Source organism: Trichosurus vulpecula, chromosome 6 (assembly GCF_011100635.1).
Source record: "Trichosurus vulpecula isolate mTriVul1 chromosome 6, mTriVul1.pri, whole genome shotgun sequence".
NCBI lineage: Eukaryota > Metazoa > Chordata > Mammalia > Diprotodontia > Phalangeridae > Trichosurus > Trichosurus vulpecula.
In genome coordinates, this window is record NC_050578.1 from 101,296,949 (window position 1) to 101,318,210 (window position 21,262).

Sequence of the window (21,262 nt, forward strand, 5' to 3'; positions counted from 1 at the left end):
AGGTCACATTTCACCCGGACCTCAGTTTCTTCATCTATAACATGAGGGGCTTAGATGAGGTCATCTCAAGTCCTTTCCATCTCTAACATTCTGCAGTTCTGATACCATAGATATGAACTTGTTCAGTCTCCTTATTTTATAGCTGAGTCACTTGAAAACTCAGCTTTAGTTGAAAAATTTTTTTCCTTTTTATAGACCAGTATCCTACTGCTCAGAATTAGCAATTACTTTTTCATTAACCTCTCACCAGATGTATTTGAATAGTAAGAGCTCAGAATTATGTCATTTGTCTAATCAAAGGGCATAGCAGGCCTATTTAGCCCTATCATTTTTAGTTTTAGTTTAGTTTATGGTTTTCTGTATTGAAGTACCAAAAGAATGAAGGAGGGAGGGAGGAAGGAAGGAAGGAACAGAGGAGTGGAGGGCGGAAGGAAATTACTTGTTCAGTCCCTATTATTATTTCTTAAACTTTATCCTAAAATCCATTCCCCACCCCCATGCAACATACTGTACATACCAATGGAATGTACCAATGGAATGGCCTCAAAGGCAAGGATTTTTTTTTAGTTTGTCTTTGTATTCCCAGTGCCTGGCATAGTTACTGCATACTCTAGTATTGACAGCTCTTTTAGGAGACCTTTCTTGATTTCCCAGTGGTTAATGCTTCCACCTTCTCCCCTCAAATTACTTTGTATTTACTCTATTTTGTTATGCTTTCCTTCATCTTTATTGTTTTCCCCTAACAGAACTTAAATTCCTTGACTTTAGAAACTAATTTTTATTTTGGCTCCTCCCTAGTACCTGGCCACATAGTAGTTGCTCAGGAAATGCTTATTGAACCCATTTGAAGGCTGGGGAGGCTGTTAGAAGGTTTGAAGTGGATCTGGTGGTACCTTTTCTTTAGACATTTCCTCCTTCCTCAGCACAGTGTCGTTTTAGGTAGAAACACTTGAGTACTTCTAGGCTCTATGACTGTACTTCTGTGATCCCTCATTGTCACAAGCCTCCTCTTTGGCCCTGGCTAGATTCCAAGAGAGTCTTTCCCAGTTGATGGCTCCTTCCAGTGCTTGCACTTCTGCTGGCACGAGCTTCGAGAACCCAGGGTTGCCACAGTGAGTCCTTTGAATGGAAATCAAGTACAGAGAAATAGTTGCTGCATATATTAAATTCAGATATTTAAGTTTAAAATGCATGCATATATTTTGTGCACTTTGGTGATGCAGTGGATAGATCAGGAAGATTCATCTTCATGAGTTCAAGTCTGGCCTCAGACACTTACTACCTGTGTAACCCTGGGCAAATCATTTCACCCTGTTTGCCTCAGTTTCCTCATCAGTAAAATGATCTGGAGGAGGAAATGGCAAACCCCTCTAGTATCTCTGAGAGGCCAAGAAACCCCAAATGAGGTCATGAAGAGTTGGACACAACTGAAACGACTGAACAACAACAACAAAAACCTACGTTTTAGCTGCATGGTAAGTGTGTTTGAAAGGAAATTTTTTTTTCCTAAATAACATGAATGGGATTATAGGCATTTAGGTAGTGCAGTGCTGGACCTTGCATCAGGAGGATCACTTATTAATGTGACCTTGGGTAAATTATTGAACCCCTCTAGCCTCAGTTTCTTCACCTTAAAAATGGTGATAACACTAGAGCCTACCTCACAGGTTTTTTGTGAGACCCAAATGAGATAATATTTAAAGTGCCTTGCAAACCTTAAGTACTTTATAAATGCTATCTAATATATAATCTAGAAAGAAATTGAAAATTGCTATGTATGGAGAGAGAGTATATAAATATCAAATTTTTATATTCATTGGAGTGGGTTCAGTATCATAGAAGAGTGAAATGAATGTATTAAAAAAGGAAGAAATCTTTCAGTCATGCTCTAAACTGTAGATAATGATATTGTGACCTTTCACCTAAATTAACCTCATAAATTCATACATATTTACATATATATGTGTGTACATATATTAATAATACTGTACATTATAATGCTTTAGATTTTATGAAGAGCTCCTTTCATAACAATCCCATGACGTATAGGTAAGATGAGAGGCTTAGACAGGTCAAATTACTTATCCACAATCTTGGAGAGACTAAGTGCTGGTGCTCGGAGTGGAACTCAGATCTTTTAACATTAAATCTATCATTCCTTCTACTGACCATGTTTATATATGGAATTGTATTCTGTGTGTTTATTCAAGTAGAATCATTGACTTAGAACTGGACATTGGAGGTCATTCCATTCAGTTTCTTCATTTTGCAGATGAAGAAACTCAAGGCCAAAGATGTGAAATGATTTGCTTCATGTTCCCCAGGTAGGAAGTGCCAGAGCCAGGATTCAAACCCAGGTCCTCTGACTTCTGTCAGACCCATTGTCCACTGCACTGTCTTGTTAGTACACCTCTGATTAGTTTTAAAAGCATTCTTTAAATGTTTATCAATTTCAGTATAATTAGGTAGGGAAGACAATGGGAGATTCAGTGATGAGATAAATGGGTCAGTTTCCAGATGTTGGCAAAGAAAGGTTTTTCATTTTCTAAGAAACACTCTGGTTCATGGTTGTCATGTTAGAATGTGGACATGCAATTTAGCACAACTTTCAGTAGCGTGTGCTTTACTGACTTCGCATGGGAGGTCTACCAGCTGTTTGACTGGCAGGAGCAGACTGCTTTCACTTCAGTCGTTTATAATTCCTGGCTATTCTAGGATAGTTTGCACTTTACCAAGCAGCAGACAGGTCAGGACATTAGTAGGAGAGGTTTGAAAGACATAAGCAGCAGGCTTTGGGTTCTTAGCTTTTATTTTCATTTTGAAGAAATATTTTTATTTGGTCACTAGTGGACCTAGCAATGTGCTGGAGTTATATATAAAGTGATCAACAACCGTGAGTTTTTTTTTTAAAATGTCAAAACCAGGAAAAACTACTATAAACCATGGCTTGGTTCCTGTTGATCTCAAAAATGCAAAAGAGCCTCTACCTCACCAAACTGTGATGAAGATATTTAGCATTAGCATCATCGCCCAGGGCCTCCCCTTCTGCCGGAGACGGGTAAGTCTGGAAAGGCTGTAAAATATGAACAGGTAATGGTTTTTTAAAGAGACGTACATGCAAAGAAGTGGTTTAGCACACTATTACAGAATTTTAAAAATCAAAGTACTCAAGCATTTGAAACCGTATCTGATCATTTCATAATGTTGGGATTGTTTTGTTGTTAGGGTAAGAGGGGGTATATACTAATCCATATTTTTTTGTCTGTCTGTTTTTATGTAGTAAGGATCATATGCCTATACTGACTGCTAAGTGTACATTTTGAAATCTTGTGAAGTAAATAAAAGGAAACAAAAGAAAATATAAAACAAAAAGAAAATAAGTTCTTCAGTTTTCTTTTTGTAGGTCAAAAAGGATTTTAAGTGTTATTTTTACACATGGAAGCTACAGTTTTGGTGCCTAAAAAAGGTTTTCCAGGAATCAAATATTTGAAACTGTGTGCATTATTTTTTATTCCATTTTAAAAATTCAAACTTCAGCATATATATGTGTGTGTGTATATATATATATGTGTGTGTATATATATATGTATATATGTATATGCTGTTGCAGAAAATAAAACTAGCATATTACTCTGTGGAAGTTGCGATATAGTTTATATATAGGCAATCCTGGACAAAGTAGCTGCAGAATTGGATTTATGCTGTTTTGCGACTAGCCCTCATATTAAAATTCTTATCTATTTCTCTCTAAGTGTGATTTTAAAAAGCAATATAACAGTTTAATAATTAGTTCTTTGGAATCATAACTGGTATGTTGATTTTATTTCTATCTTGTTTCTTATCATGAGTTTTCTTTAGTATATAGTAGCTTATTAGGCCAAAATGTACTTACTCAGTAAACTTTTCAACATGTAAATAGCTTGGCTGTTTGCATATAATAACTGTAAGTTGTGCCCCTTTTGTTTCTTTAGTATTGAGAGTATAAGCTTAAAAGTGAATGAAAGAAAAACTTAATTGCTCTTTTATGTATTTAGAAATAAAACAAACTCATAAGGATCCTTTTTCTATTCTAATAAATTATTTCTTCAGTTTACCTATTTCTCGTGTGTGTGTGTGTGTGTGTGTGTGTGTGTGTGTGTGTGTGTGTGTGTGTTTCCCCCATCTACCTTATCCCAACCTTGTTTTCCCTAGTGGGAGCCGTGTTAGAACAAAGTTAAAATATTATGTACATATAGTTTGAAACATTTTAAATGGATTCAGATATTACGACTTTCTCTCACCACATTCCCCATTCTTCTCTGAAGATTTTGCTACTATCACAGAAGTTATTGGTATACTCTGTCTAGTAAATGAGTACCACTGCTGTGTTAAGCATAAAAGCTTCTCATAGTTTTCAGATTGTAATAAATTTATCACTTTGGTAGGTAAAACTTACAAAATTATCATGTTGAGTTAAGGAAATAAAAGATTGTTTTCTAGAGTTGAAATTCTGGCAAATTTGTTTTTTCCCCCCTTGCTAAGGATATTTTTAAAAGGCTATTATAATATATTGCAATACACTTCATTATTAAATGTTTTCTGACTTACTTTCTAAATTTGGGTGTGTTTATTGCTTTTATTATTAAAATATTTTGAAAGTATTTGATGAGACAAGATTCTTGACTCTTTAAATATATAATCTTTGCTAGTGCTGCCTCTTTAAAAAGCACCACAAATTATTATCCTTCATGTTGTACCAATTTAAGTTTAAAAGATGAGCGTTAAACTTGTTTTTCGAACATAGAAATTGTTTTAGATAGAACTAATCTTGTAATCCTAAGTATTTATGTGAGGACATTGCTATTGAAGTATCCCATTTAACTTTTCCCAGTACTACATAGATGATAATCTTGTTTCAGCAATATTATTGAGCTAACTCTAAGTAATAAAGCTGACATTTGAATATATAGACTATACTTTTGGTCTGCTTCCAGATTGATTACTGACTACTATGTTATTTCAAATCTGTGAGTATATTAGCATTATGACTTTGCTTTTGGTTATATCAAATTTTACATGGTTGAATAACTTTTTCTCTTGTTCAAGTTTTTTTTCCCTGTAAATTCTTCAAAGGAAAAAATCTCAAATGCATTTTGTGATACTTTGTATATCAAGACTTGTTATGAGAGCTGGCTAATCTGATATATTCAGTTTCTCTCAAGCAGTTTGCTATAAATGGTCACAGTGCACAAAGCATATTACCACCTGAAATTTGGAGGTTGTTTTGATGGTGGCCTTGTGTGGGGTGCTGCTGCTAAATTAGTGTGGTAGACTTAAAAACTAAGACTTCTTAGTGAGATTCTGGATTGTCTTGAACTATAACATATTTTGTTAGCATATTCTTTTATGGGTTGAATCAAATAATATTCGAAATGACTAGTGTAAAGGTTAAAATAATGTGACATTTTTAAAAATGCGCACACCAGACTATGACAACAACTGCAGTCTCAATTTCACTTCTAGAAATATTTTGATGAAATTTATAATCTGTGTCACACATACATGAGAAATTGATAGTAAAATATATAGGTGTATGCTCAGCTTGTTCCTTATATTTATTGCCAATATCATTGCATAAACTAGTATGTATTTACCTTTTGAAAGTAAAATTAGATTTTTTTACTTCATATTTAAGTATTCTAAATACTGTCTTAAAGTGTGTTATGAATCATTACTATGTTGAATAAAAATTGGTAAACACTGATTATTCCATATTTTTTTAAGGTAAAGGAATAGCCTACTGCCATAATTTATAGATGAATATTGCCCTTTAGTGCCTCATATGCCCTTGGATATGAATCATGTACTAAATGCGTAGTGGAGGCATCAGCATTGATCCCTGCCAACATGAGGAGGATGGCCAAGGAAGGTGGGTGGGGCGTACTGATCCCTCAGCAGGGGTTGGGAGTTTATTGGACCCTTCATCGTGTTGTCTGAACAGAGGCAGTGCAGAGAAGAACAGTGGGGAACTTGGGGGAATGGCAAAGAACTAAGTATATAGCTTTGTAGAGATCTTTGAGACTCAGCCAACTACTAAAAGTCTGGCCAGGGGCTCTTGAGCCAAGCAGGATGGCGAATGGTGTTGCCTCAAAGTGTATTTTTTCCAAGTTACGTTACTTAGTTTGTTTAAAAAAAAAAATTAACATCAAGTTACATGGAGATTATAAAACGTTCAGTCAAAAAAAATATTTGAACATCATTTGGAAGAATTTTGGGGTATACACCTGTGCAATTGAGGTTTACAGTCTGATTGTCATGATATACTTGATATATCTGAATAATAATAATAAATAATAAATCAGATAATCTGAAACTTCACTTTATCTAATATTCCTATGTTCCTCCAGAGCTATTTTTCTGAAATAATGTCTTTTCCCCTTGTTTATTTTTGATGGAGGTTCTAATAATGATTTTAAAATGATCAACAGCTGAACAAAGTGGCCAAAAAGAAAATTATGTGAACTAGATGATAGTTGACAATTACTTTAAAGGCAGTTTTAAAGGCCTTATATTGTTTGAAATATACACTATTTGTCATAAGGCATTCCCTAAGTAATGAACAGTTAACTTCTCAGTAGCCCAGTAAATGCTGCATACCCACTAATATCTAGGGACACACATGTATGTGAAATTTCTCAAACATAATGATTCAATTAAACATACATTGATTAAGGATATACTATGTTTAAGACACTATGCTAGGCACAGGAGATACAGAAATGGTTATGAAACATTCTGTTCTTAAAGTGACTACAATGTGTAGGGAGGAAATAGCATCCAGTGAAATAAATGAGTGCAAAGGAGATGAGAGTGAGACCGTGAGTTGTCATTTCAGAGAGTGACAGGTAGTGAAGGAAGGCCTAATGAAAGAAAGAGCAATGAATCTGTGCTTGGACCCCAGTTCCAATCTCAGCCTGCCTAAGGCTTTGATAAAGGGAGATCCATGACCAGAAAGTGTGGGGATATGCCAGATGTGGCCTGAGGGTTGTACAGAATATTCCTCCCTAACCACCACGTCCTTGTGTGTTGTTCTCTCTTATTAGAATATAATCAGCCTGGCTTTGTGGACTGCCGTGTTTGGTTTTCTTTTGTATCCCCCAACTTTATCACAATGCCCTGGCACATATTAAGCATTTAGATGTTTTTTGATTCATTCATCCATTCATTCATTTATTCATTCATTCATTCTGGAGGGAATAGAATGGAGTAGGTGGTACCAGTTAGAAAGATATCATAATGGCTAGGACTAGGTAAAAGGTAATGAGAGAGTCCCTGAACAGAAATGGTTGTAGTAAAACTGGAAAGCAGTCTATGGTTGTGACATGTCATGCAGGTAGAATGCAACTGATTGCCAGCAATTTTTGATGGCCAATAGAGGGAGGAAGTGACTGCTCTATCCCATTCCATACAAATACAGACCTTCAGGCCAGTTACCAAGTTTGAGCTTGGGCTAATGGCACTGCTTAATGACTCACTTAGGGAACTCAACTAGGAGCTACCACCTCTCTGTCCTCTCAGGCTCATACACATGCTATGTGCTCTCCACTCCTCCATCTTCCTCCCTTCCTCCCAGTCTTTAATTTCTCATAAAGAGTTATTTATGTACACCTCCCAAATTCTTGTCTAGATATCTCAGGAAACTTTTTCCTCTCCCACTTACAAGTCCAAATAGAAAGATTATGATTGGTAAATGGAGGTAACAACATGCTGGTATCAAGGAAAAAGCAGACTTGTAAAAGCACCCCCCCCCTTTATTTTAAGCATTCTTGTTACATTTTGAGTTACAAATTTTCTCTGTCCCCTCTCCCACCAACTGAAATGGCAAGCAACATGATATCAGTTATATATGTGAAATCATACAAAGCATATTTCCATATTTTTTTAAAAGCAAGAAAAGTAAAGAAAGTGAGAAAATTATACTTCAATTTACACTAAGAGTTCATTATTTCTCTCTCTGGAGATGGATAGCATTTTTTCACCATGAGTCCTTTGGAGGTGTCTTGGATCATTGTGTTGATCAGAATAGCAAACAGATGTTTTAAGTTTTGAAGCAAAATTACATATAATGGAAAGAATCAGTGTCATCAATTCAGCGTTTATCTATTCAAACCGACAAACATATATGAAGTACTTACTATGTGAAATGCCCTGTGAATATAAAGATATAAATAAAACAGCTCCTGCCCTCAAGGAATCTATGTTGCACCTCAAATCTTCAAAAGTGTCTCACAGTTAATCTTCAGAACCTTTACGCAGGTCTAGTTTCCCTGTTCTCCGTTAATAAAGCACTTGCGTGCGGCCCCCCCCCCCCCCCCCCCCCAGCATCAGGGTTCAAGATTAATAAAAGGCATTGTTTACTGATTTTGCTTGATCATTTTTACAGGTTGTTTGCGATTATTTTCATTGCAAATATTTGGTGCCTCAGATGTTATGCAGTTAAATAGCTCAAGAACCTCATGGTTATGCTTAATATTTCTCTTGAAGAGTATGTTCTGACCTTCCAACAATTGACTTAGAAAAGATATTTGGGAACAAAACCTATACCCATACATGTGTATAAGTTAGAGATTTCCTGTAAACATTATGCACTTAGAAAATTTTCTCCTGTGAGGGGTGAAATTTCATGCTTATATAAACTGTAGTTGTTTTCAAACTTGTGCCTGTTTGGGAGACCTTGGTGTTCATAAAGGAGTGATTTTTCAAGGGTTGTGTTATCTTTACCAGCTTTATACTGTGATAGCCCATACTCATCACATTGCTGGACTAGACCTAGACCTGCAAAGGACACTGGAGCCAATCAGGTCCAACCCTTTTGTGAATGACTTACCCAAGGTCACATGGCTAGTAAGTGTCTGAGGCAGAATTTGAACTTCCTGACTCCTAATACAGCACCCTACCTACTCTGCTATGCAAGTAGGGGTAGAAAAGCACAGCTAGAACTTTAATATAGAAAATTGGAAACAAACTTTGATTACTCAAGGCTTTCTTTTATACTGGTGTTGCAGTGAAATATTGGCAGTGTGCTTTTCAGTGAAATATTTGTTCATTATTGAAAAGTGGTTTACTTTGATGATCTTGGAGGAACTTACACTTTAAAAAACCCCAATTATGGTTTATTTTGTTCTAATTCTGTGATATCTGAATCCATTGTGCTTCTTTTTGGTCTGAAAATTCGTGTGCACATACCTCAATTTGAGAATATCCTAAGTTATCTTAAGAATATCTCTAGGCCTTTGACTTATGTTCCTTTAGTATCTTCCCAATAATTCAGCCTTCAGCCAACCAGCCCTTTGAATCCCAGTTCAGCAAAAGAACTGAAAGGATTTGATCACATTTCAGAAAGGAATTCTTCAAGTTACAGTATTTGAAAGTTTAGCCAGTACTGTCAGTATGTCCAAGAATGCATGCACTGTGGTCTAGTGGATAGTCAAGGGTCAGGGCGACTTGGTTCAAATTCTCTCTGTGGCACAGAATAGCTCTATGACCACTGGCAAGTTATTTAACCTCTCAGTGTCCCAGAATGTTCTTGTAGACTTCAGAATTACAGAAAACCTGCCGATCTGCATTGGTGGAGGGTGTTTTCACCCTGGAAATTCCCTTTAACAGTTTTGCCTCTGCAAAGTTAGTATAGACAGGAAAAGTCAACCATCAGTATCTCTGGTGAAATAAATTGTATATAGGGCATTAATCCCTTGGAAGATAATGGATGAAGGGGTAAGATTTATAGCAAAAACAATCCCTTGATGATGTTCAGAAAAAGAAAGTTATTGCTGTTTTTTTAGGAATGACAAATTCCATCACAACATTTTGTGTACTGTGTTTTCTTTTCATTTCCCTATATATAATTTTCTATATGGTCATGTAAAGAGATGTACGTAATTTGGAATATTTTTAGTCAGAGTACCATTGTTAGTAAATTCCTTTTAAAGAATAACATTATCCCTTTAAAGCAAACCAACTAACCAGTGGATTGTATTCTCTTTCGAACTGATACTCTTCTATGCATGGCTTTGCTATTTATCCTGAAAGAACTAAAATGTTGGTGTTGATTGCGGCTTTCATTAGTTCTCTATTTTTTGTACTTTAATCTCTGTTTCCATTGTCTTACTGCTTACTGGACTTCTGCATTTGGGAATGTTTAGTGCATTGTATGTACAGTGCAAATGGTAGCCTTTCTCTAAGCATGTTGCTATTAATAAACAGCACCATAAGATTACTTCTCACATTAACTGCAGCAGCTGACCGGAATGCTGGCATATTTCTTAGAGCACCATTGCATTCTATCTTAACATTTCTGTCATAGCTATGTCATTTAAGAAGAGTCATGTTTTAACTTTTTTTTTTTTGGTTTTGTATACTACAGCTAATGTATCCTCAACTTTATTATTTATTCACAACAAATTTATAGCATTGCAAATTGTCATGTATTAAGTGTACATTTCTATATCTTTATACATTTTTCAAATTGAAGTTTCCTTTTTTTTTTTGGCCCAGACATTTTGTAATTTATTAAAATCGTCAACACTGATTCTTCCTTTGTGTTTTGTTTTGCCTTCCTTCAATAGAACTCAATGAATATAAAGTACCTACTATGTGCTAGGCTCTCCTTCTTCCCTTCTCTTCTTCTCCCTACTTACTATCCCCAGTAATCTTTTACTTTGGACCTGGATAGGCCACTACAGATCATCTTATACAGCTTCCTAATTTTACAGATAAAGAAACTGAGGCCCACTGAAGGGAATTATGCAAGTTTGCACAGCTGGTTAGTGATGGTCAAGACTTGTTTTTCTATATGTGTATCATTCCATTACTAAGAAGGAATGAGACAATTTAGTAGGTTAAGTGTCAGAATCAGCTGTTAGATGGAACTGCATCATAATGCCACAGACTATAGTTGTCATTTTTTGTGGGTGTGAAACACCCCAGAAACAAATTGTGTGCTCAAAGACAGGAACCACAAGGTTAGTTTTTTCTGTTTAACAGGGCAGATAATTTTAACCTTTTTTTTTTTTTTTTTTTTTTTGTTAAGGACTCCTTTGGCAATGAAGCCCCCTTCTCAGAATGGTTTTTAAATATATAAAATACTTATGAGTATAAAAGAAAATAATTATTGAAATAGTTACTAAATATTTTTTTAAATGAGTTCATGGACCCCAAGTTAAGAATCCCTCCCTTAGAGCACGCCTAAATTCCAGTGGAATTAGAATTTCAGGGTTCAGGCCAAGAATGTCTCTGTCCAAATCAACACCAGGTGGCAGCAACAGCTTCCACTTTAGCTGCTACCTATTAATCTAGACAGTACAGAAATTCCAGGAATGAGACAACGATTGTCATTGTCACATTCCATAACTTTATCTTGACCCTGATTAGAGGCCTACGTGAATGCCTGGTTCAGCTTCACACAGTGACCGCTCTACTGGGTAGATTAATATAGTTTAAGCATATAAACCTTCTTAATGTAGGAGAGAAATCACTGCATCTTAGAGTTGGAAAGCCCATTGAAGCCATCTAGTTGGACATCAACCTGGACAAGAAACAAAGGAACTTTAATATAAAAAAAAATAAGGCCTTTGTTAATAATTTAGTCTGTTAAAGTATTTTTACCTCAGAAACTGAATCTAGGACTGGTTAGTTTTGCAGAACTGCTCCCCTGCTCCCTTTTTAAAAAATTTCTTTGTTATAAGATTTATCTCTTTGGTTAGGAGAAGGCTGTATTTAGAAATGAAAGTGTTATAAAATCAAAAGAGATCATACAAGTTAAACTGAACACAGATATTACATTAGAGAAGCTCTAAGTCCACTCAAATAATGTTACTTACGTTGGATTCTAATCTAATCCGACTTCACAGCTGCATGAACCAAAGTGAGCCTCAGTTTGCTCATTTGTAATATAGGGTAATAGTAACATTCACCTCACAGGGTTGGGAGAATCAGTCGAGATCATAGATGTAAAGTTCTGTATATTTCAAGTTATTGTTGTCATGGGGATCTGAGAACTGATTGCCATCCTTGGATTTGAAATTTGGATTGACAAGCATTTCCCGTGAGCTTTGGGAGATTTGGGGTCTGTTTCCATTTTGAGAAAGAAGGTGCACAAGTCAGTCCTGAGAGTTCTTAAAAGTGCACACAGTCTTTGAGATACAGACTGAGGGAAAGGAATGGGGGCTTCAAGAATCGAGCTGCTTCAGAAGAGGCAAGGTAGCATCCCCAGACCTGCCTAGACCTTAATGAGGTGAACCAGAAAGAGTTAACCTAGAAGGGTATGGGGAAACTGAAGGGATGAGAGCAGATGGAGTTTTGAGCAGCAGTGGAGAAGGGAAAAATAGTCGAGAACTGTCAGGCTCATATGGGATTTTTCGAGCAGAAAACTTGAGCTGAAGCTCTTGGTTGTACCCACCTATTCAGGTACTGAGGGAAGTTCAAAAAAAAAGGCCTGTTTTTTCTCCAACATACTCTTCCCCATGCCTCTTGTGTAACAGATCCTATAATACAAATTGCTCACCACATTTACCTAAACATTTCCTATATCCCAGTTTTTGCCTCAAATGTAAAGAGGCCAGGAGGTGCAGGGGTGGGGAATCTGCAGCCTCGAGGCCACATGTGGCCCTCTAGGTCCTCAAGTGTAGCCCTTTGACTGAGTCCAAGTTTTACAGATAAAATCCTTTTATTAAGGGGATTTGTTCTGTGAAGTTTGGTTTCAGTTAAAGAGCTGCACATGAGGACCTAGAGGGTCACATGTGGCCTCAAGGCCAAAGTTTCTCCACCCCTGAGCCAAGAGTTAGTTTGAGAGAAACAAAAAATTAACTAAAGACAAAGAGCCAAACTCTGCCTGGGATAGTAGGAATTTTCCTAAACTGGGTGCTCTGAACTATTGCAATAATATTATTTTTTTTGTCTTGGCTACCAGCGTCAGATAATTATTAGGATAATTATGTTAAGACGGAAATCTTCATCTGTGTATCAGAGGAAGACAGCAAGCATTATATTTTTGTTAATAATTGAAGAATAGAAGTTTTTGAGGCCTTAAGATATTTCTGCATATGAAATAGTGACTGAACATGGTCTTCCTGGTAAGGTATGGCTTGTGAAAATTTAAACTGCTCCACAAAGGATTTTTGTTTGTTTGTTTAATTCATTTCAGGTTCATTTAGTAATGATGTGTATTGGCCTATAATTAAAGCATAGCCCACAACCATTCTTCATATGTGCAAACCAAGAATAATTCATGAGTTTGCCAATGTTCCCTGCTGTAACTTCAGCAGATACTTAGTCTTTAGACTCTGTGTGTTTACACACGCTGAAGATTTCTGAGTACGGGAATGACATGGTTAGATCTATGTCAGCTATTTGAAAAATAGATTGGAAAAGGAAGGCCCTAGAGACGGGGGGGTGGGTGGTGAGCAGGAGGCTACTGCAACAGTACAGAAAGAAGTCAAGAAGTTCTGAATAATATGGTTGGCAAGATTTCCTCCAGGTCACAGAAGTATTCAAGAATCTTTAGAAACCTAACAAGATATTTGAAGAGAAGGCATGTGTAGTACAAGCAGGAAACTTTGTACTGTGTGTTAAATCAGAAAATCAGCATCGTTATTGAAGATTGTTTGGCAATCTGTGGAATACTATATAATAACATTAATAATAATAATAGCTATTTAAATATATGCTATTATGGAAATAGAATATAATAATATTTATAATAAGGTAATATGAATATTATTATTATCAATAACAGCTAACATTTATATAGTGCTTACTCTATTCCAGGCACAGTGCTAAGTGCTTTATAATTGTTATCTCATTTGATCCTCGCAGTAATGCTGGGAGATAGGTGCTATTATCACTCCCACTTTACAGATGAGGAAACTGAGGCATACAGAGGTTGTGGCTCACTAGGAAGTGTCTTAGCCCGGATTTGAATTCAGGTTTCCTTGACTTCAAGCCATATGCTCCATATCACTTAGCTGTCATTTGTGTAGCTGTCCCATCTATACAAAATTATACAGAAGCTATACAAAATTTATGCAGTTTTGCCCACTATATGCTGACAGTGTAATTATTTTGAAAATTTTATCTGCTTATTGTTTTTTTTCCCCATCAATACAGCTTACTCCTTGACACATACTCTTTGATCCAGTGACACTGGCCTCCTTATTGTTCCAAGAAGACACTCCATCTATCTGCGTGTGTGTGTGTGTGTGTGTGTGCGCGCACACACACACATGCACATATACATCTATCAGCATGCAAAGGAAAAAGTTGGAAACTAAGGGGGTACCCATGAATTGGAATGGTTAAACAAATTGTGGTATATTAATGGAGTGGAACAGTATTGTGCCATTAAGAAATGATGAGAGGGACAGTTTCAGAGAAACTCAAACAATCAGTTAACAGTTATTAAGTACCTACTATGTGCCAGGTACTGTGCTAAATGCTGTGTATGTGAGAAGAGGCTAAAGATAGTCCCTGCACTCAGGAGTTTACAATCTATTGGGGGAGACAACATGCAAACAAATATATGCAAAGCAAGCTATATACATTATAAATAAGAAATTATTAACAGAGAAGGGACTAGAATTAAAAGGAGTTGGGCAAGGCTTCCTGCAGAAGGTGGGATTTTAGTTGGGACTTGAAGGAAGTTAGGAAGGTCAGTAATCTGAGTTGAGGAGGGAGAGTGTTCCAAGTGGGGGACAGCTGGGGGAATGCCAGGAACTGAGAGATGGAGTGTCTTGTTCATAGAACAGCCAGGAGTGTCACCGGATCAAAGAGTATTTGTATATGAACTGATACAGGGTGAGGTGAAGAGAAGCGGAACACTTTATATGATAACAATAACGTTGTAATGGCAACAACTTTGATGAAATTAAAAATGCTGACCAGTACAATGACCAGTCGTTATTCCAGAAGATTGATGATGAACTATGCTACCCACCTCCTGAGGGAGAAGTGGCAGACTGAGGATACAGAACATGGACACGGGCAGTGTGGGAATTCTGAAGTAAGTGAAGTCAGGGATTCTTAACCTCTTTTTTATTGTGGACACCACCACCCTCTTACCTATTGGCAGTCTGTTGAAGTCCCTGGACCCCTTCTCAGAATTATTCTCTGAAGAATGCTTTCATATTCATCAAACAAACAAAAACCACATAGTTTTACACAGGGAAGCTATTATATTGAAATAGTTAACCTTTTTTTTTTTAACTTCATGGACCCCATATTAAGAACACTCTCTTCTAGATCCTTAGTAAGTATAAAAGCTATTTAGATGTAAATAGCATTAAGTTACTAATCTCTTAAAACTCCTTATTTTTATCCTGTCATAGTCCCCATTAAAAATCCTGATGCCTACAGGATGAAATTTAAGCAACTTAACCTGACCTTCAGGACCTTTTCTTCTGTAATCTCTTTTTATTTGTATTGGCTTCCCTTATAAAAACTCTCCAGTCTAGCAAAATTAGTTTATTTGGTGTGCCAGAAACATGCTTTGTCCTTCCTACCTCTGTGTCTTTTTTTTTTTCCAGTTGCCCCAGCTTAGAATGCCCTCCCTCCCTCCTCCTCTTTACCTAGCCAAACCATGTCCATTCCTAAAGGCCCAATTCAGATCTTTCCCTCTTTGACCATTCCAGCCACCATTGATCTGCCTTCTCTCTAAATTACTGTGGTGCCTTTTTTTCTATTCCATTTATCTTGATGCTGGTCATATCCTATCTTGCGTTGTTACTTACATGCTTTGGCTATATTAAAAGCTCCTAGAGTGTTAGGATATCCATGTGATTTCCTTTAGATTAGAAATTCAATTAGTAGTATGGAACCTCTATTAAACTGCAAAAAAATTGTTTTGAGAAGTTTCAAAAAAAATTTCAGTAAGAATATGGATCTTTTTTGTTTGTTTTTGAATATTTTCAAACCATTCTTCAGGTGGGATTCTGATTTTTTTTAAATGTTTTCATCTTTTCATTCAGACTGTTTTTTTTATAAATTTATTTTTTTATTTTTAGTTTACAACATTCAGTCCCATAGGTTTTTGAGTTCCAAATTTTCTCTCCCTCCATCTCCTCCCCCAACTCCCTGCCCCCCCCCCGCCATGGCATATAATCTAATGTAGGTTCTACATTTACCTTCACATTGAACTTATTTACATAATAGTCCAGTTGTAAAGAAGAATTATAACCAATGGAATGAATCACGAGAAGGGAGAAACAAAACCAAAAAAGACGGAAAAGAAAAGAAAAGAAAAAATAGTTTGCCTCAATCTGCATTCAGACTCTATAATTCTTTCCCTGGATGTGGATAGATTTTTCCCATTATGAATCTTTTGGAACTATCTTTGAACCTTGTATTGATGAGAGGAGTCAAGGCTAACTTTTTAGTCCTTACAGATACTGTGTGCCTGTAATCATGTATCTCCTGGTTCTACTCCGCTTACTCAGCATCAGTTCATAGAAGTCTTTCCATGTTGTAATGAAGTCTGTCTGTTCTTCATTTCTTATTGCACAATAGTATTCCATTATATTCTATACCACAATTTATTGATGTTGAATTTTTAAGATTATTATTTTGTAATTTGTACTTAGAAGTATGGGTTACTTGACTCAAGAAAAGTAAATGTACAATAATTTATTGGTTTTACTTCTAGGAGTATCAGAAAATTATTCTGTATCTGTTTTGGTGGGAAGGACAATCAATTTTAGAAGTAACTAACATAAAAAGATTTAAAAGGTTTGAGGGAAAATCCAAAAATTAATGCTCACCAAAAAGAATATAGTGCAGGTGAATTTATTTCCAAGAATTTTAGTCAGTTGTTGAAAGATCTCTTGGAAAAAAATAATTGAGAACTACAAATTTACTTTTCAAATCATCCTCTGTCTAATTATACTCATCATTTATGAGAAAATATTAGTCACAGAAGTTGATTTGTGAGGTTACTTAAAATCAAGGTTTCAATACCAGTATTCTCTTGGCAACTTTTTTTGTGTATCCTTTCCAGATTATTTGGTGTCATTGTGGTCCGAATTTCAGTTTTTACCACGCATTTTATCAACTAAGGAAACCCTGCTAGAAATTAGTGAGTATCATAAATTAATGTAAATAAATAAATGTACCTTGACTTCAAAAGCCATCTATCTAGTCAAACCTATAAATGAGGAAACCCAGGCCTAGGGAAAAGGTTAAATATATGAGGCAGGATTTGAACCTTAGTCATCTCGATTCCAGAGTCAGTGCCTTTCCTTTTCTACCATGCTCCTGCAATGTGTGCATGGTTGCATGTGTTCATATTTTTGTTTTTCCTCTTGACCGTCTCATACATTGACATTCTAGTAGTTATTAACCAAAATTGTTTTGAAATCTGTATATAGGGAAAAAGAAGAAGTGAACATGAAAATTACTTTGCCTTATTTTACCAAGGATTTTTATTGATCATGTTTTGGGTGATATTATTTTAACATAAATAATAAAATTTAATATTGAATATTAATAATAATTTAACATAAGTTCATAAACTCATAGGCTCATAGATGTAAACCTAGAAAGGATGGCAATCCGACTCTTGTTTTACAGATGGAAGAAGGTGAAGTCTAGAAGAGTTTAATGACCTGATCAAGGTTATATCCACAGCCACAGAGCCAAGGTCAAGGTCAAGACCTCCTCAGCATTCTTTCTACCATATCACACTTCCGCTCTGCTTTTTCCTGGCTGTTATAGACACAGAATTGATTAACTAATCTTACAACCAAGAATACAAAAGACTCAGTGATTTCATCAGTTTTTAGAGTAGGGAACTCCTTCCACCAAGATAGATCCCAACCAGTAACTTAGTAGTTACATCTCAGGAAGCTGCTCATGAGTGTCAGAGGTGGGATTTGGGAATCAGCTGCTCCTGACTCTATCCACTAAGCCATTCTATATGTCTTAAGAATTTTAGAAATTATTTACTTGTATAAAGAAAATGTTTGACTACTTGTAGTTTTTCTAAAATTTTTGTAGTTTTAAAAGATAATTGTAATAAAACAGCTATTTAAGATCAGTACATTCATTAATATTAGTACCTTCCAGTTAACAATCTCAGTTTTCTCATGCTATAAGAACTCAGTAGCCTAAATGCTTTGTTAATACAATGGCATTTAAAACTCTCAGATCTTGGTTCTCCCCACCACCAATGTGAATTACCTTTGCTATTGACTACCCATTTAGATTTTACTTTCAAATTCTTTAGAATATAGTTAAGCAAAGTTGATAATATAGGCTTAATAGACTTTTAAAACACAACAGCTATCTTTTTCTATCCAAGAAATGTGTGAAATAGGCTAGTTCAGGTCTTAATTATTCTAAGAGGCAATACAATTTTGGCCTGGAAAAAGGGAGTTTCACAGCATAATGGTGTGTGAAGGCAGGCGGACTTCCATATTCTGTCATGTATTATGCTTTCATTACTTTGAAATGCTTCCTACTTCTAGATCATCTGACCTACCTATATTTAAAGGGAGGGATTCTGCAAATTCTGACCTGCTCATAAATGAAATGTTAATTTTGAAATGAATGAATTGCAAAATGAAACATTTTGAAATTATCTTTCATGTTAAATTTTCTATGCTAGTCATTAGATAGTGTGGGAGGGAGAGGGTGGTAAACCAACATAAAATGTAGAGATATGTCTCAAATGAAGAAAAGGTCAGTTAACGTTATGACAGGCATTTCTAAAAATGCCTTCAACGTAAGTGATGTTTGTTGCTACAGATGTATTTGCTTATGTTTCCTTTGAAGAGCTCCTGGTAGAGAGAGCACTGGAAACTCAGGGAATTTGCCTTTAAATCCTGGCTTTACCATATATTTCTTAGGTGACCTTGGGCAAGTCATTTAACCTCTTAGGCCCAGTTTCCTCATCTGAAAAATAAGGGGTTAGATGAAATGAGCCAAGAGACCTTGCAGGTCTAAAGTCCAATGCTTAATAAACTGTGGGTCACAACTCCATGGGCTGGACTCACAGCTTAAGAAGCCCTGAAAGGGTCTAAACATACGGTGCTTTGATCCCTTTTTTGTTTTCTAAGCTTGCTTTAACTTTCTCTTGCTTGATCTTTTTGCATTTGACTTTAGTCATTTGACTTAGGGCCACATAGTGTGATCTCACTCTTAAGAAATATGACTATTGGACGGTGGCTGGAAAGCAGGGACTTGCTTAAGCTCTTCCCCCCAAATTCCCGCAAACACCTGTAAAAAATGGCTCTGAACAAATTCTAGAGCTGCAGAACTCATGAAATAGCAGAGGGAAGCAGGGCTCCAGTCCAGGACCACCTGGTTGGTTGCTGAGAAGGGTCTGTCTCACGGTGCTGGGAGTGGAGTGCAGCCAAGCAGACTGGGAGTTGGGTGGAGCAAGCCTGAGGGCCATGAATCATTGAGCTGTGTCAGTTACCAGACTTCTCAACCCACAAACCCCAAAGACTATGGAGCAGGTTAGTGGGAAAACTGCTGGATCAGGATGAGAGGGGTCCAGCCCCGGCCCTGGGGGTGGCGGAGGTGGCGTGGTGGTGGTGGCGGCAGCAGGAACCTCCTGCAGCTGCTTCCAGAGCTCCAATGTCAGCTGCTTCCGGAGTCCCTGGCTTACACAGTGGGAGGAATCAAGTGGCAGATCAGAGCAGGAGTGCAAGGAGTGCTTTGCTGATGCAGAGGCAGGTTTTTTTTGCTTTGCCCTGCTTGGGCCTGAGTTGCAATCCTTGTTGGCGGTTCTTGGGGGAGGAGGAGCACTGGTGTGGTAGAGCTTGCAGTGACAGTGGAGTAGAAGTAGCTCTGAAAACAGCAGTGCAGCCCCTAAAGCTTGTGGCAAAGTGCTTTCTACTCTACAAGCAGTCATACCCCCGACAAAAAGCTCAAGGGTCAAGTAGTTGGCTGGGAACATGAACAGGCAGCGAAAATGAACTCAGACTCAGACTCAGACTATAGAATCTTTTTTTTTGGTGACAAAGAAGATCAAAACATACAGCCAGAAGAAGTCAACAAAGTCAAAGAGCCTACATCAAAATGCTCCAAGAAAAATATGAATTGGTCTCAGGCCATGGAAGAGCTCAAAAAGGATTTGGAAAATCAAGTAAGAGAAGTAGAGGAAAAATTGGGATGAGAAATGAGAGTGATGCAAGAAAACCATGAAAAATAAGTCAAAACCTTGCTAAAGGAGACCCAAAAAAATACTGAAGAAAATAACAACTTAAAAAATAGATTAACCCAAATGTCAAAAGAGCTCCAAAAAGCCAATGAGGAGAAGAATGCCTTGAAAGGCAGAATTAGCCAAATGGAAAAGGAGGTCCAAAAGACCACTGAAGAAAACACCACCTTAAAAATTAGATTGGAGCAAGTGGAAGCTAGTGACTTTATAAGAAATTGAGAAATTATAACCAAAGGAATGAAAAAAAATGGAAGACAATGTGAAATATCTCATTGGAAAAACCACTGACATGGAAAATAGATCCATGAGACATAATTTAAAAATTGTTGGACTACCTGAAAGCCATGATCAAAAAAAAAAGCCTAGACATCATCTTTCAAGAAATTATCAAGGAAAACTACCCTGATATTCTAGAACCAGAGGGTAAAATAGAAATTAAAAGAATCCACTGATTGCCTCCTCACATAGATCCCCCAAAAAAACTCCTAGGAATATTGTAGCCAAATTCCAGAGTTCCCAGGTCAAGGAGAAAATACTGCAAGCAGCCAGAAAGAAACAATTTGGGTATTGTGGAAATACAATCAGGTTAACACAAGATCTAGCAACTTCTACATTAAGGGATCAAAGGGCTTGGAATATGGTATTCTGGAGGCCAAAGGAGCTAGGATTAAAACCAAGAATCACCTACCCAGCAAAACTGAGTATCATGCTCCAAGGCAAAATATGGATTTTCAATAAAATAGAGGACTTTCAAGCTTTCTCAGTGAAAAGACCAAAGCTGAATAGAAAACTTGACTTTCAAATACAAGAATCAAGAGAAACATGAAAAGGTAAAAAAGAAAGAGAAATCACAAGGGACTTACTAAAGTCAAACTGTTTTGTTTACATTTCTACATGGAAAGATGATATATGTAATTCATGAGATCTTTCTCAGTATTAGGGTAGATAGAGGGCATGGAGTGAGTTGAATATGAAGGGATGATATCTAAAAAAATTAAATTAAGTGGTGAGAGAGGAATATATTGAGAGAGGGAGAAAGGGAGAGATAGAATGGGGTAAATTGTCTCACAT

General features: G+C 36.6%; 1 protein-coding gene across 4 annotated transcripts in view; it reads left to right on the forward strand.

The window, feature by feature from the left end:
• The window catches only part of FBXW7 (F-box and WD repeat domain containing 7), a 274,512-nt gene that overhangs the window by 179,965 nt on the left and 73,285 nt on the right, over positions 1-21,262 (forward strand). The window contains exon 1 of one of the 4 annotated variants that reach the window (XM_036763824.1): positions 2,738-3,058. The exons of the other annotated variants lie outside the window; for them this stretch is intronic. Coding sequence (XP_036619719.1) covers positions 2,912-3,058 — 147 coding nt within the window. The 5' untranslated portion in view covers positions 2,738-2,911. Of the gene's footprint in view, positions 1-2,737; positions 3,059-21,262 lie in introns of those variants that run through there. 4 annotated transcript variants of the gene reach the window in all.